At 32.9% G+C, this 13,596-nt stretch overlaps 1 protein-coding gene across 2 annotated transcripts in view; it reads right to left on the bottom strand.

Annotated features, from left to right (window-relative positions):
• NKAIN2 (sodium/potassium transporting ATPase interacting 2) overlaps positions 1-13,596 on the bottom strand; it is a 1,155,126-nt gene that overhangs the window by 642,017 nt on the left and 499,513 nt on the right. For both annotated transcript variants that reach the window (XM_049771147.1, XM_049771146.1), the window contains exon 2: positions 973-1,110. In XM_049771147.1, the coding sequence (XP_049627104.1) occupies positions 973-1,110 (138 nt within the window). The remainder of the gene's footprint in view (positions 1-972; positions 1,111-13,596) is intronic.

The raw sequence follows: 13,596 nt of genomic DNA, 5'->3' as shown, positions 1-13,596 counted from the left end.
TAAACACATCCTACTTTTTATAATACTTAGGTAGCTCAAACTCTATCAGGTGACACATACTTCATTTTGATGTGAACGTACAGGAGAAGATTAAGACCTTCTTCTCTATTTTCAATCAGTTAATGGAACTCTGGGTCTGAGCTGGCATCATACTGCTAATTCCCAGTACCAATAAATTTTATCTGGGCTCAATAGTCCTTAGAGAAGAGGCCACAGAAGGCCATCTTTTATATGAATTAGGCCTTTGCAAAACTGGAGATAGCCTGCTGGTTTGTGTTGAGTAAGGCTGAGCTTTGGCAGTGCTATCTTAAATATAAGCCTTTTCACAAACTTGTCTTATAAGTTTAAGTAAGAGCCTGTAGTCAATTCCTTTGTTAAAAGTATAAGAAATAGAAAAAATGATGAAACTAAAAAAAACCACATTAATGAAGAGCCATGGCTGAGATCTGAGGCACATACAAAAGCAAAAATTTCTAAGTTATGGTTCCTATAGCAACTGCAACACTGTTGGATTTCACTTTTATGTTAAGTAAGTTAAACTTGAGTGGGAATGCAAAATACTTTCTCTCAGCCGAAGAGAATTATAGAGAACAGAAAGACTGTGCTTAGAATTTTGACTTTCAAACATGTCAAATATTAACCCCTCCATGAATAATATCTTCCTTTTAGAATTATATTCCCATTTCTATTTATTTAAACTACATTCAATTCACTAAATATTATTATTAGGAAAAAGTAAATCCATTAAAATTATGAAAACAGAAGTCTTGACTCTATAATTCATAAATAAAGGGCATAGTTCTGCTAGTCACTGCATCAGATTATTTGTGAAAGCATAATTTATGAAAATAAAATCTTTTTCCATTTATTTTTAAATGCTTTAAATGCTAAATACTTAAATCTAAAAATTTTAATTACTATTGATAATTTTCTACTTAAATAAAAAATAATTAAAATGGTAAGGATACTTACTCCAGTTATATAACGAGGTCTATATTGAATAGTTCCAAATAACCCAAGAATTACAATAATAATATGTATAAAATTTGCCAGGATAGGTGCCCACTGATATCCAAGGAAATCAAATATTTGCCTCTCCAGCACACAAACCTAAAATAGAAAAACAGGACATAGATGAGAAAAGAGGTTAAAAATTAAGAATCATGTTCTAACTTAGAAATCTTAACTGCTCTGTTGTATCTGACATTTGTATATGCATGCCTTAAAATAGTATTTCAGAGAAACTATGAAAGCTGTGGGACCCCAGTCAGTTCTAATCCAGTCAGGGACAAATATTTTAGAGGCATCAAGCAGTATTCACAAGATGCCATGTGTGCAGTCACAGGATAAATTATATTGTCATATGCACTGTCAAACTCTTGAAATCATCATCTAACCAAATTGGGAAGCAAAGTCCATATGAAAGACTTGTTGTTAGTAAAGCTCAAATGTTATAGTATACACTTTCAGTAGAGGAAAGGAGGTTAATGTAGAAGAAATTTAATCAGAAAGTCCAGGTACCAAAAACAAATCTGCAATGAAGACACTAACATAATTTACATTTCTGACTCTTGGGCAGTTCTTAGTCTCATTTAAAAATACAAGATTTTTGAGTAGAGTGAAGCATCTTTTTATCATTAACATTATTTTATAATGAATAAAACATGACTGTTGATCATACCCTTTGTCCACCTAGTGAAGGGTCCTAAAATAAAATAAGATAATGGGGGATAGAATCAATTCAGGTTCCTGTTTTACATGTGACTATGGTAATGACCATGGTCATAGTATCCAAGGATCACTCCTGAGCACAACAAAAAAATAGTACCTGAGCACATAACATTGTAGAGCAAATTTCCCCACCCAATTAAAAATAAACAATAGAACTGTTGATCATCATAAGATACCTTTTATAAATTTCAGAAAGGTAATATGAAGTTATCCTCCTTAAATCTGTGCTTAGAAAGTTAAAGTTCAGGTAAATGAGAAAAAAAGAAGAAAGAATAGAAAAACAAAACCAATTGCCTATCAGCTAACCAGAATATCAATAGCAAAAGAGACCCTTAGATGGGCCAGAGCAGTGGCACAAGTGGTAAGTCATCTGCCTTGTGTGCACTAGCCTAGGATGAACCATGGTTCCATTCTCCAGCGTCACATATGGTCTCCAAGCCAGGAGCTATTTCTGAGCACATAGCCAGGTGTAATCCTTGAGAGTCACCGGGGCTGCCCCCCCCCCAAAAAAAAAACCCACAAAAAACCGCACAAAAATAAAAACTCAACAACAACAAAACAAAAACAAAAACGACCCTTAGATTGGTGAATAGTTAGAGTTTTTATATGAAAAACTTAGATGGTAAGCAACTTCCATCAAATCTATAAAGGAATAGAAAATGGTCTAAGTTAAACTCTACTTTATTGTTCCTACCTTCCCTCAGGTGAAAAAATAATAAGCTGTTCAGTGTAAAACATTAAAAAGTTCCCAATGTTCTATAAAATTATTTTTCCACCAAGTTTTGAAAAATAGCTTTAAACCCTTTAAGTTATTAATAGCACTATGTTTTAATGATTTTTCTTGTCAGATGGATATCGTAACTCTTGAAACAGACAGTACGCCTTTAAATTAAATATTTGCAGCTCAGCATGAAGACTTCTTGAATGGCCATTTTCCAAATGTACTTCCCTAAGTGTGTAGTACTCTTTCCCGAAAGTCGTTGAAAAAAAGGAGAGAGAAAATGAATCCATGACTATATATAATTCTAGTGAAGTCAGATCTCAAAATGTAGGTGTCACCGGCAAGTAGACTATTCTTAAAGAAGCATCCACTGGCCAATTTAGGACAATAACTCAGTTTATTTTAGGAGGGAACGTGATATGTGTATTAGGGAGAGTAGGTCGTGGACTCTCTGTCAGCCAATCAGGTAGGATGTTGGAGGGGATTAAAATGGGACCAGATCTTCTATGTTTAGGGATAACAGACTTTAGGGGACTAGGGAGAGCAGGGTGTGTGCTCTGGATGTTAGAATAGGGCGTGTGCTTAAAATAACTAGTTACACATGACAACTCACTAAAATGTTTGTATCTTTTCTTTATTTTTTTGTAGGTGAGGGGTTGGGGGTTGAGACCACACCCAAGCGTACGTGATCAGCACCATGATCACTTCCGGTGGAGACGGGCAGCACTATCGGGTTTTCAGGATATTGAATGAGTGAATGTTGGTACCTTAAACTCTGTGCTATCTCTGAAGCTCAAAATCTCTGTTCTTGTTTTGTTTTGTTTTTAATTAACCAGGAGTCACACCCAGGACTGTGCATACTGTAGGCTCTTCAGTCTGGAATCACTACTGGTGGATACAGGAAATATATTGGGTGCCTGTGTTGGAACCCAGGTCAGCCACATGCAAGGCAAGTGCACTATACTATCTCTCTAGCTTCACAGCTCTGGGTCTCCAGTTACATAATACACCATTTAGGGCTACAACTATGACAGTTGAGAGAACAATATTTTAAGTTCCATTTAGTCTTGTAGTGGTTAGGCGAAAAGGAGAACTAGTCTATTAGTATGTGCAAATTCTAGGCCCAGTCCTCTCAGAGATTAAAGAGTAAAGTTTAATTTCTGATTGATTAATAAATAGATGGTCATAAAACAAGTATAATTCTACCCCATAAACCTCGTGCTACTTTCTAAAGAAGCATTCAATCAATTGTGATAATGCCTTTGACACTATATACTAAGGGGATTTATTTGACATATTAGATGTGATTACATATTCCTTAAGAGAACCCATCAAAATAAATAGCTGTTCTCACTACCAATTATCTATATAAAAGAACACTCTAATTGAGAACTCTGCTATCTTTAGTTTGTGAATAAACAGTATGCAGGACTGTAAAAGAGCAGCAAAATGAAGGTAAACTATAAATTCTGAGAATCATAGCTGTGGAGACTCAGCAGGGGAAAAGTAGATCTTGGAGTACATCAGTCAAACAGTGGGAAATCTCTGAATAAATGCTCCAATTATGGGAGAAAATAGCAGTAATACTGTTTATTAAAATATATTGATGATCATATAGTTACTAAGTCTATGAAACTAAATAATAGGAATATCTATCATTTTTTATGACATCTACTGATTTCCTCAAAAGTTTTTAAGATTATGCAGTAGAATAAGTTAATATGTAATTCTTCATTCTGCTTTTGTCTCCATGTTTTATTTCTCCCATTCTATGATTTATCACTAAGCCTCATAATAACTTTGTAACAGTTTCTAAAATTTTAAACAAGAATTGGAGAATGAAAGATATTCAGAAAATTTATGGAGTAACATTTATGAAACAAACTAGTAATAGTCTTTGCTAAGAAGATTCAATAAAAAATTAAAAAATAATTCCTTCCATTATGATACATGTCCACATATATGTGGAAACACTGGGAGCTGTAGAGCTGGGGGATAACAATGTTTATTAAAACAATTATCATAAATGCATACTATTCCCAATCATGTGATATCTTCTCATTTATTTTGCTCAAAATTTGAGTAAATCTTATCTTATTTTGAAACGTAAGAAGTACATTATTTAGTGATTTTTCTCAGAAGTAGTGAGCGATAAAATGAGAATATAGACTTCTGTGCATGACGTTTGTAATCTGTGACTGCTTTATGAATTTGCTTCACACCTAGTCCAAAACCATAAAGCTTTTTCAGCTTATAATGTGAGTCTGTACTTCTTTCAAGGTGTAATTTATTTTAAATCTTATTTATTTTTTTGGAATAATACGGAATACTGCTGTGAAACTTTTTTTTCTGTCTGTGGCCATTTTCCAACTTTATATACTTCCTGATGTCCCCTCTGTTCTACCAGTTGTTCTCTTGCATCATGGCATGTTTCTCCCTTTCTGTGCAGTTTTCACTATTGAAGTGTCCTTGAGGCTCACAGGGAGGCATATGGCCCTCAGTTAAGAAAAGTTGATATAAACCATCCTGTGATAAAGTATTCAGTTCATAACTTGATGGTTTTATTGGCCAGAAAAACCTCCTTTGTATTTCTTTGGTTTACATTGCCTCTTATAACAAATATTCTGTGTTATTTTCTTTGTCAATTGATCCTCTGTAATTTATTAAATCTATATTCTTCAAATAATCTTACATACACATATATACCTATGAATATACTCTGTGATTTCTACTTGTACTTATGTGTCACATTCACAAAAAAACTTTCATGGTGTAAGTCTCTTTGATGTTTGCTATTTTGCTTTATATTGATTTCTGCAGTAAAATCTATTCCAAAATTTTAAGTTGTATTCTGCAATGGATTCTGTTTTTTCCATTAAAACTTTCCCCTTTTAACTTAAATATAAATAAATTTTGTAAGCTATTATATCTACTCAGAGCATATTTTAGTTTTAGATAATTATCATGATTAATTATATTGAGTTTGTTATATTTAAGTATAATTTTGCTTTGAGAAACTGCTTACAGGAAACAAAATATTATTATGAAAGTTTTAGTTTGTGCTTAAATAAAACTTAGGGTTAGCTTTTAATATTAAAACCAATATCTAACCATTTTTCCTAATATTGGTAAAATTTTCACCATTCCTAAAATGTAAATAAAATACAATTCATTAATAATAAAATAAAATTGAAGACATTACCCAGAAGCAGCCTGTGTTAACTTAGTGAAGCATTTTTTTGTTCGTTTGTTTCTTGTTTTTTTTGGGGGGGCCACACACGGTGACACTCAGGGATTACTCCTGGATATACGCTCAGAAATTGCCCCTGGCTTGGACAACCATATGGGACACTAGGGAATCGAACCATGGTCCATCCTTGGCTAGTACTTGCAAGGCAGACTCCTTACCTCCAGTGCCACAGCTCTGGCCCCATTAGTGAAGCTTTTTTAAGTACATAAATTTAGATGAAAATATTTAGAGATGCCATCATATAAACATATAATTTGTCACTTATATATTTAAGTTCTTTTCACATTATCTTATTTACATAAATAATATTCTACCTTATATTTACCATTTCTTGTACTTATAACTAATGTGTTATGGATGCTATTTTATTCATAACATCTGCTTTCATATATTTATTATAACAACTAATAAACATTCCATTTTTAGAGATATATAATTTGTTTTCTTTTTTTGGCTATGGCTATAACACAGACATTAAATATTTAATATATATAAACACATAGGCTAAATCTATAAAGAGGAAATACATGGTCAATTTAAGATTAAAAATGCTACTACTGTAACATGAATTATTTATTCTTCTTTGATATATATAGTGTGTGAGTAAAACCTAAAGTATTTTATATGCATTATTTTATTGCCATATTTTGTTTTATGAACACATTTGGTGACACTCAGTGATTATTCCTAGCTCTGTGCTCAATGATCATTCCTGAAGCTTTCAGGGAACTATAAAGTGTGCCAGGAATTGAACTCATGTTGGCCAGGTTTTTGTAAAGCAAAGACCCTCTGCTCTCTACCCTCTACAATCTCTCTGGCCTCATAATTGTAAACTTTATCAGTCATTTTCAATTTAGGAGAGTAACAATTTCTAAGAAATATTTATTGATAAGTAAATTAAATAAAATCATCTTACATTCTAGGGTAAAATGTACTAAAAAATAAGCCAATAAAAGCAAACAATTTATTTGCACCTAAAACATTGGATACAGTAAGGAAGAAAAGAAAACAATCCAAAAGTTAGTAAACAATAAATAATAAAAGAGAAATCAATATAGAAATAAAAATATGGGGGCTGGAAAGATGGCACAGCGGTAAGGCGTTTGCCTTGCATGTGGAAGGATGTTGGTTCAAATCCCGGCATCCCATATAGTCCCGTCAGCCTGCCCAGGGCAATTTCTGAACGTAGAATCAGGAATAACCTCTGAGCGTTGCTGGGTGTGACCCCCCCAAAAAAAAACAAAAAACAAATAAACAAACAAACAAAAAAGAAATAATATAAACACGTAGAAAGATTGCCAAAATAGGCTAAAATTTCATTTAACTGACATTAAATGAAACGAAATCACTAATGAAGGAGGAAATCTAAAAAACAGTATTAAAATTCATATGATCATAGAAAGTATTATAATAAATGAATTGGAAATACAATGGATGCACTCTTCAAAGCAACCAACATTCTGACTGAATGATAAATCACAAATGATTAATTGAAACTAATCAAAAGTCATAGTTTCACTAGTGAATTAGCTTAAATTCTAAAACGTAAATACATAACTATTTTTCCAAACAATAAACATGAAGATTTCTCTAAAATAAAAAGTTCTCCAAATATAAAAATATACATAACTATTTTTCCAAACAATAAACATGAAGATTTCTCTAAAATAAAAAGTTCTCCAAATATATAACATAATTCAAATTACACACTAAAAACATACACATATATTCATACACAAGCACACACTCTTTGAATATAAAAATAGTATATTTGTTTGTTACAGCATTATTTATAATAGTAAAAACTAAATACTAAAGTGCTCATTGGCAAGGGTGTTTCTGTGTGTATATTAATATTACTATCCAGCAATGAATAAAAGATTAAATTAAACCATTTGAAGTAATATAGATAGATTGAACAGCATTATGCTAAGGAAATAAGTTAGAAAGGGAAAAGACAGTAACATATGACTCCAATCATAATTGGATTAATTACAAGAAAGTGGTAAGAGGTGAGTAAATCAGGCCAAAGGGAACAAATAAGTGTTAAAGGATAGGCTTTAATTCATGATGGAGAACTTACTATGATAGAAAACTGTTAATATTATTGACAAGTATCTAAAATTCATATAAGGCTATAATGCAAGATTGCCTTTGTTTTTGGAAGGGAGAGATGCCACATCCCGAGTTTCTTAGAGCTTGCTCATAGCTTTATACACAGTCATAAATCCTAACAATAATCAGGGGACCAGACAGGGTGCCTGGGATGGAACTCAGGTCAGGCACATGTATAGAAAGTACCCTGCCTGCTTTACTATCTCTCTGGTCCATATTCCCTTCACTTTTAAAAGTAAATGTAAAAGATTAAAAAATTACTGGCTTTTCATAGTCTTCGTAGTCTTCATATAGCTAGGAAACCTGTATCTAACTAAATTAATATTTTTAATAAATTTTTATTTAAGCACCATTATTACAAGCATGTTTCAGTTGGGGTTAAGTCATGAACAGAATAGCCCCCTTCACCTTTGTAACATTCCCACCACCAATGCACTCCATCTCTCTCCACAACCATCCCCTGCCTGTATTTGAGACAGGAATTCTATTTTTCTCACTCACTACCATTGTCATGGAAGTTATTAGTGTAGTTATTTCTCTAAATGAATTCACTCTCTTTGTGGTAAACTTCATATTGTGGGCCGGTCTTTCCAGCCTTTATCTCTATTGTCTCCGGGTATTATTAATGTAGTGTCTTTTATTTTTCTTAAATCCCACAAATGAGTGAGACTATTCTGTGTCTATCACTCTCCCTCTGATTTATTTCACTCAATATAATAGATTCCATGTACATCCACATATAGGACAATTTCATGACTTCATCTCTCCTGACGACTGCATAATCTATTGTGTATATTTACCACAGTTTCCTTAGCCATTCATCTGTTGAAGGGCATCTTAGTTGGTTTCAGAGTTTGGCTATTGTAAATAGCGCTGCAATGAATATAGATGTGAGGAAGGGTATTTTTGAATTGTATTTCTTCATATTGTTTTCCATATAGGCTGGACTAGATAGCATTTCCACCAGAAGTGAATAAGAGTTACTTTCTCTCCACATCCCTGCCAGCACTGATTGTTCTTGTTCTTTGTGATGTGTGCCAGTCTCTATGGTGTCAGATGTTACCTTATTGTAGTTTGATTTGTATCTCACAATGATTAGTGATGTGGAGTATTTTTCATGTGTCTTTTGACCATTTAAATTTGATAGAGAAGATATGGGCATTAAAAAAAACAATACCATTCATATTAGTGCCCCACAAATTGAGTATCTTGGGTCAATTTAACAAAAGAGGTGAAGGACCTATACAAAGAAAACTACAAAAGCCTGATTCAAGAAATAGGAGAGGACACAAGGAAATGAAAACAAATACCCTGCTCTTGGGTTGGCAGGATTAATCTATCATTAAAATGGCAATGCTCCCCAAAGCATTGTACAGATTTAATGCAATTCCTCTAAAGATACCCATGACATTCTTCAAAGAAGTGGATCAAACATTCCTGAAATTCATCTGGAACAATAAACATCCATGAATAGCTAAAGAAATCCTTCAGAGAAGGAAAATGGGAGGCATTACTTTTTTTTTGTTTTGTTTTGTTTTTGGTTTTGGTTTTGTTTTGTTTTTGTTTTTTGTTTTTTTTTTTTTTTGGTTTTTGGGTCATACCCAGCAGCGCTCAAGGGTTACTCCTGGCTTTGTGCTCATAAATCGCTCCTGGCAGGTTCAGAGAACCAGATGGCTGCCAGGATTCAAACCACCGACCTTTTGCATGCAAGGCAAACACTTTACCTCCATGCTATCTCTCTGGCCTCTACTTTCCCCAATTTTAAACTGTATTACAAAGCAATAATTATCAAATCATCATAGTATTGGAATAAAGACAGATGCTCAGATCACTGGAATAGGCTTGAGTATTCATTTTTTATTATTAGAACCATTATTTAAAGCACTAATTTTCATGGTTCTTTTTGTATAATATTGTGAACTCTGACCACCATATAAAACCATGCACAAATATCAAATCCAGATGGATTAAAGACTTTGATATCAGGCCTGAAACCATAAGGTACATAGAACAACAAATAGGTAAAACACTATATGACATTGAGACTAAAGGAATCATCAAGGAAGAAACAGCAATCAAACAAGTGGAAGCAGAGATAAATAGATTGGACTATATTAAGCTAAAAAGCTTCTTCACCTCAAAGGAAATAGTGCCTAAGATACAAAATCCACACACAGAATGGGAGAAACTATTCACCCAATACCCATCAGACAAGGGACTAATATCGAAAATATAAATTCTGATCTCTAGACCAACTCTCAGATTCTATTTCTTTTGATCCTTTATTGTTTCTTTACTATGTTCCTTTATATGCAACATTTGAAAGAAAGGCTGTATCTGTCCCTCTTCTTAAGAGTTTATTCATTACAATACCTTCTACTTGCATCCACATAAAAACAAATTGCATGATTTTTATTGTTTTTATTATATATTTGAGTAGTTTTCTATTATATATACCAATCAAAATTTCTTTATCCACTTATTTATGCTGAGTACCAAGGTTGTTTCCATAAACTGACTAATTTGAGTAGTGCTGAAATGAGTATAGGGACATAAATATGTTTTTTATAAATTTAAAAAAATGATTTTTAATATTTCTATTTAAAAATTTCTGAGGCACAGTGATTGAAAGGTCTTTTAAAAATAACTATTAAGAAATAGGATTATGGGGCCAGAGAGATAGCATGGAGTTAGGGTGTTTGCCTTGCATGTAGAAGAACAGTGGTTCAAATCCCGGCATCCCATATGATCCCCTGAGCCTGCTGGAGCGATTTCTGAGCATAGAGCCCAGAAGTAACTAACCTCTGAGTGCTGCTGGGTGTGACCCAAAAACAAAACAAAACAACAACAACAAAAAGAAATATGATTAATGGGTCTTATAGAAACTCAATTTTCATTTTTTTCCTAAGGTGCCTATATAGGTTTCCAAAGAGTATGGACCATTTTACATTCTTCCATGAGCGGGGAGTACATTTTCACACACATCTATATGTGTACTGATTATGTTCTCTTTCTTAAAGTTAATATTCACAATCTTGAGAAGATTTCAGAGGCAATCACAGTTTTTACAACACTGCTGAACAGAGACCTTTATGGTATATAAATCACCACATGATATCAAAAGAAATAAATATCTGTTTTTTCTTTAAAAATCATGTTGTTCATATAAGGTGTACTAAATGATTATGTATATGTATACATATATACATGCTTTTAGGCATTGTGTATGGGGTAATTACTAGAGACAAATTTATTTTATCTCACTAATGACTGAATGCATATGTGAAAAAAGTAAAATAAAGGTGAACTGAAGTATTTTATAGGTAATATATGGTCATGCTTGAGAAGTTTTAGTTATTGAGTAAAGAGTTACTCAAGGTATGTTTAGGTGTGTATAGTTGCACATGGTGTGTCTATGGTATATATGTGTATATTTATGTATGTGTATGTGTGTGTATGTATATGTGTTTATTTATAAAATGGAATGGAATTAAACTGAGAGTGTTTGTAAAGTATGGGTCATGAATCACAAAAGTTCAGTGCAATTCATTTGAGTCAAGAATTTTCTGCTTTTTTACACATGAGTGCTTTTCTTTATAAGCAAAAGTAAAAAAATGTAATCACAATATTATACAAAAAGAACCATGAAAATTAGTGCTTTAAATAATGGTTCTAATAATAAAAAATGTCAGCCTATCTCATGGTTCAGAACTCATTTTAAATAAATTATTTTTCACATTATAACACATGAGACTAGAAGAGGTAATAATTTCCATCAATATGTTTCCTTTAAAATGCTGATATTTGGGGCCGGAGAGATAGCATGGAGGTAAGGTGTTTTCCTTTGATGCAGAACGTCAATGGTTCAAATCCTGGCATCCCATATGGTCCCCTGAGCCTGCAGGGGCGATTTCTGAGCATAGAGCCAGGAGTAACTCAATAGTTAAACTTTATATTCACTTTGATTTCCCTTGTAATCAGGTATTTTTCAATATACCTCCATAAATATAACAAAAACCACCTTTATCACTTTATTTTTTTTTGTTTTTGGCCACACTCAATCATGTTTAAATGTTTTTATTTTTGTTTTTGTTTTTTGTTTTTTTTGTTTTGGTTTTTCGGGCCACACCCGTTTGATGCTCAGGGGTTACTCCTGGCTAAGTGCTCAGAAATCACCCCTGGCTTGGGGGGACCATATGGGATGCCGGGGGATGAACCGCGGTCCTTTCCTTGGCTAGCGCTTGCAAGGCAGACACCTTACCTCTAGCGCCACCTCGCCGGCCCCATGTTTAAATGTTTAATGCTCAATACTTTGTTTAAATTTTTAATTTAAATCATCGTGATTTACAAAGCTACTCATAACTGGGTTTTAGACAGAGTTTATTTCAGCACTGATTCCACCACCAGTGTGAAGATCCCTCCACCAATTTTCTCAGAGTCCATCCCTGCCACCAACCCTGCCATTGTACCACGCCCATTTTTAATTTTAGTTGATAAAGTCTGAGTCTCATTATTTCATTGTTGTTTACACTATGTCTTGAATATTTAGTTCTGTCTTTCTTAAGCCCAATATACCCGAGATCCCTTAGCCACTATCCATCATTATTTCTCATTTGTCTTTTTCATCATCCAATCCTTTTCTTTCCTTCTCGTTCTAGTCTGGAGCCTAGAGTAATCCAATGCTCCAGTGTTCTAATGTTCTTCAATTTTCTGAAGACTGCGAGATATGAAGACACTACAAAATAAAAGCTTCAGACTAGCAGTGCTTGGTTCATGAAGCTTAAGAAAATCTCTATAAAATCTGTAAACAAGATCAAGCAGTGAGTGCTGGTCTTAAAGCTGCACAAACATTCCCAGAGATCTAGTCAGATCTTCTGAACAGAAAGCAAGAAATCATTATTTAATTTCAAAACTTCAAAGAGTAGGATAACTTGTTAAAAGATCATTCAGATGGTGAGTATCAGAGTAAATCATTACTCACTTGCCATTGTGAAAGCCAGAGTTCCTTAGATTATTTGAAATCTACCTGGTTATGTCAACAAATGGACAAAAAGACTGAGGAACTGGACATTTATCTTTATCAGGATTTACTGATGATATTAATTCACTGTCGAGACACAGTGATTAGAAAACTTAATATATATAAATATAATAATATAATATTTACAATATATTATAATGTAATATAATATAATAATTTAATATATTATATTAGATATGCAGATTAATTTAAAAATGGAGCAGAAACACTTTAATAAACTGAAGCTGATACTATCAACACTACTAATAGAGAAATAATTCTACAAATTCATAATTTTATATTATATTATTATATTATATATAATTGTATAATACATAATAAATTATAATATATAATATATTAGCACATAGTCTGAGCCATATTTCTATGATTTTAAAAATATTTGTAAAGATGTACATTTATAGTCAATTGTAAAACTTATGAAAGGTTTCAACATTTTAGATGCTAATAAACAAATTTATGACAAAGGCTGGAATTATAAGACAGGGCAAAGGTGCATGTCTACTAGGCAGACTGTCCTGGTTCAAATTTCTGAGACCATAAATGACTCCTGAAGCAAAGCACTGCCACAGACTATATATGAGCATGAAATATGTATACATAAGATTTGTACACTATTTTTAATACATAATGATATTATACATTTAACAGACTATAGTGTAAATGCAACTTATCTGTGTAATACAAACAAAAAATAACCTTGCAACCTGTTTGATATTTGCTTTATCTTAGTGGTTC

This window comes from Suncus etruscus, chromosome 4, assembly GCF_024139225.1.
Source record: "Suncus etruscus isolate mSunEtr1 chromosome 4, mSunEtr1.pri.cur, whole genome shotgun sequence".
Lineage (NCBI taxonomy): Eukaryota > Metazoa > Chordata > Mammalia > Eulipotyphla > Soricidae > Suncus > Suncus etruscus.
This window is presented reverse-complemented; position numbering and strand designations above follow the sequence as displayed.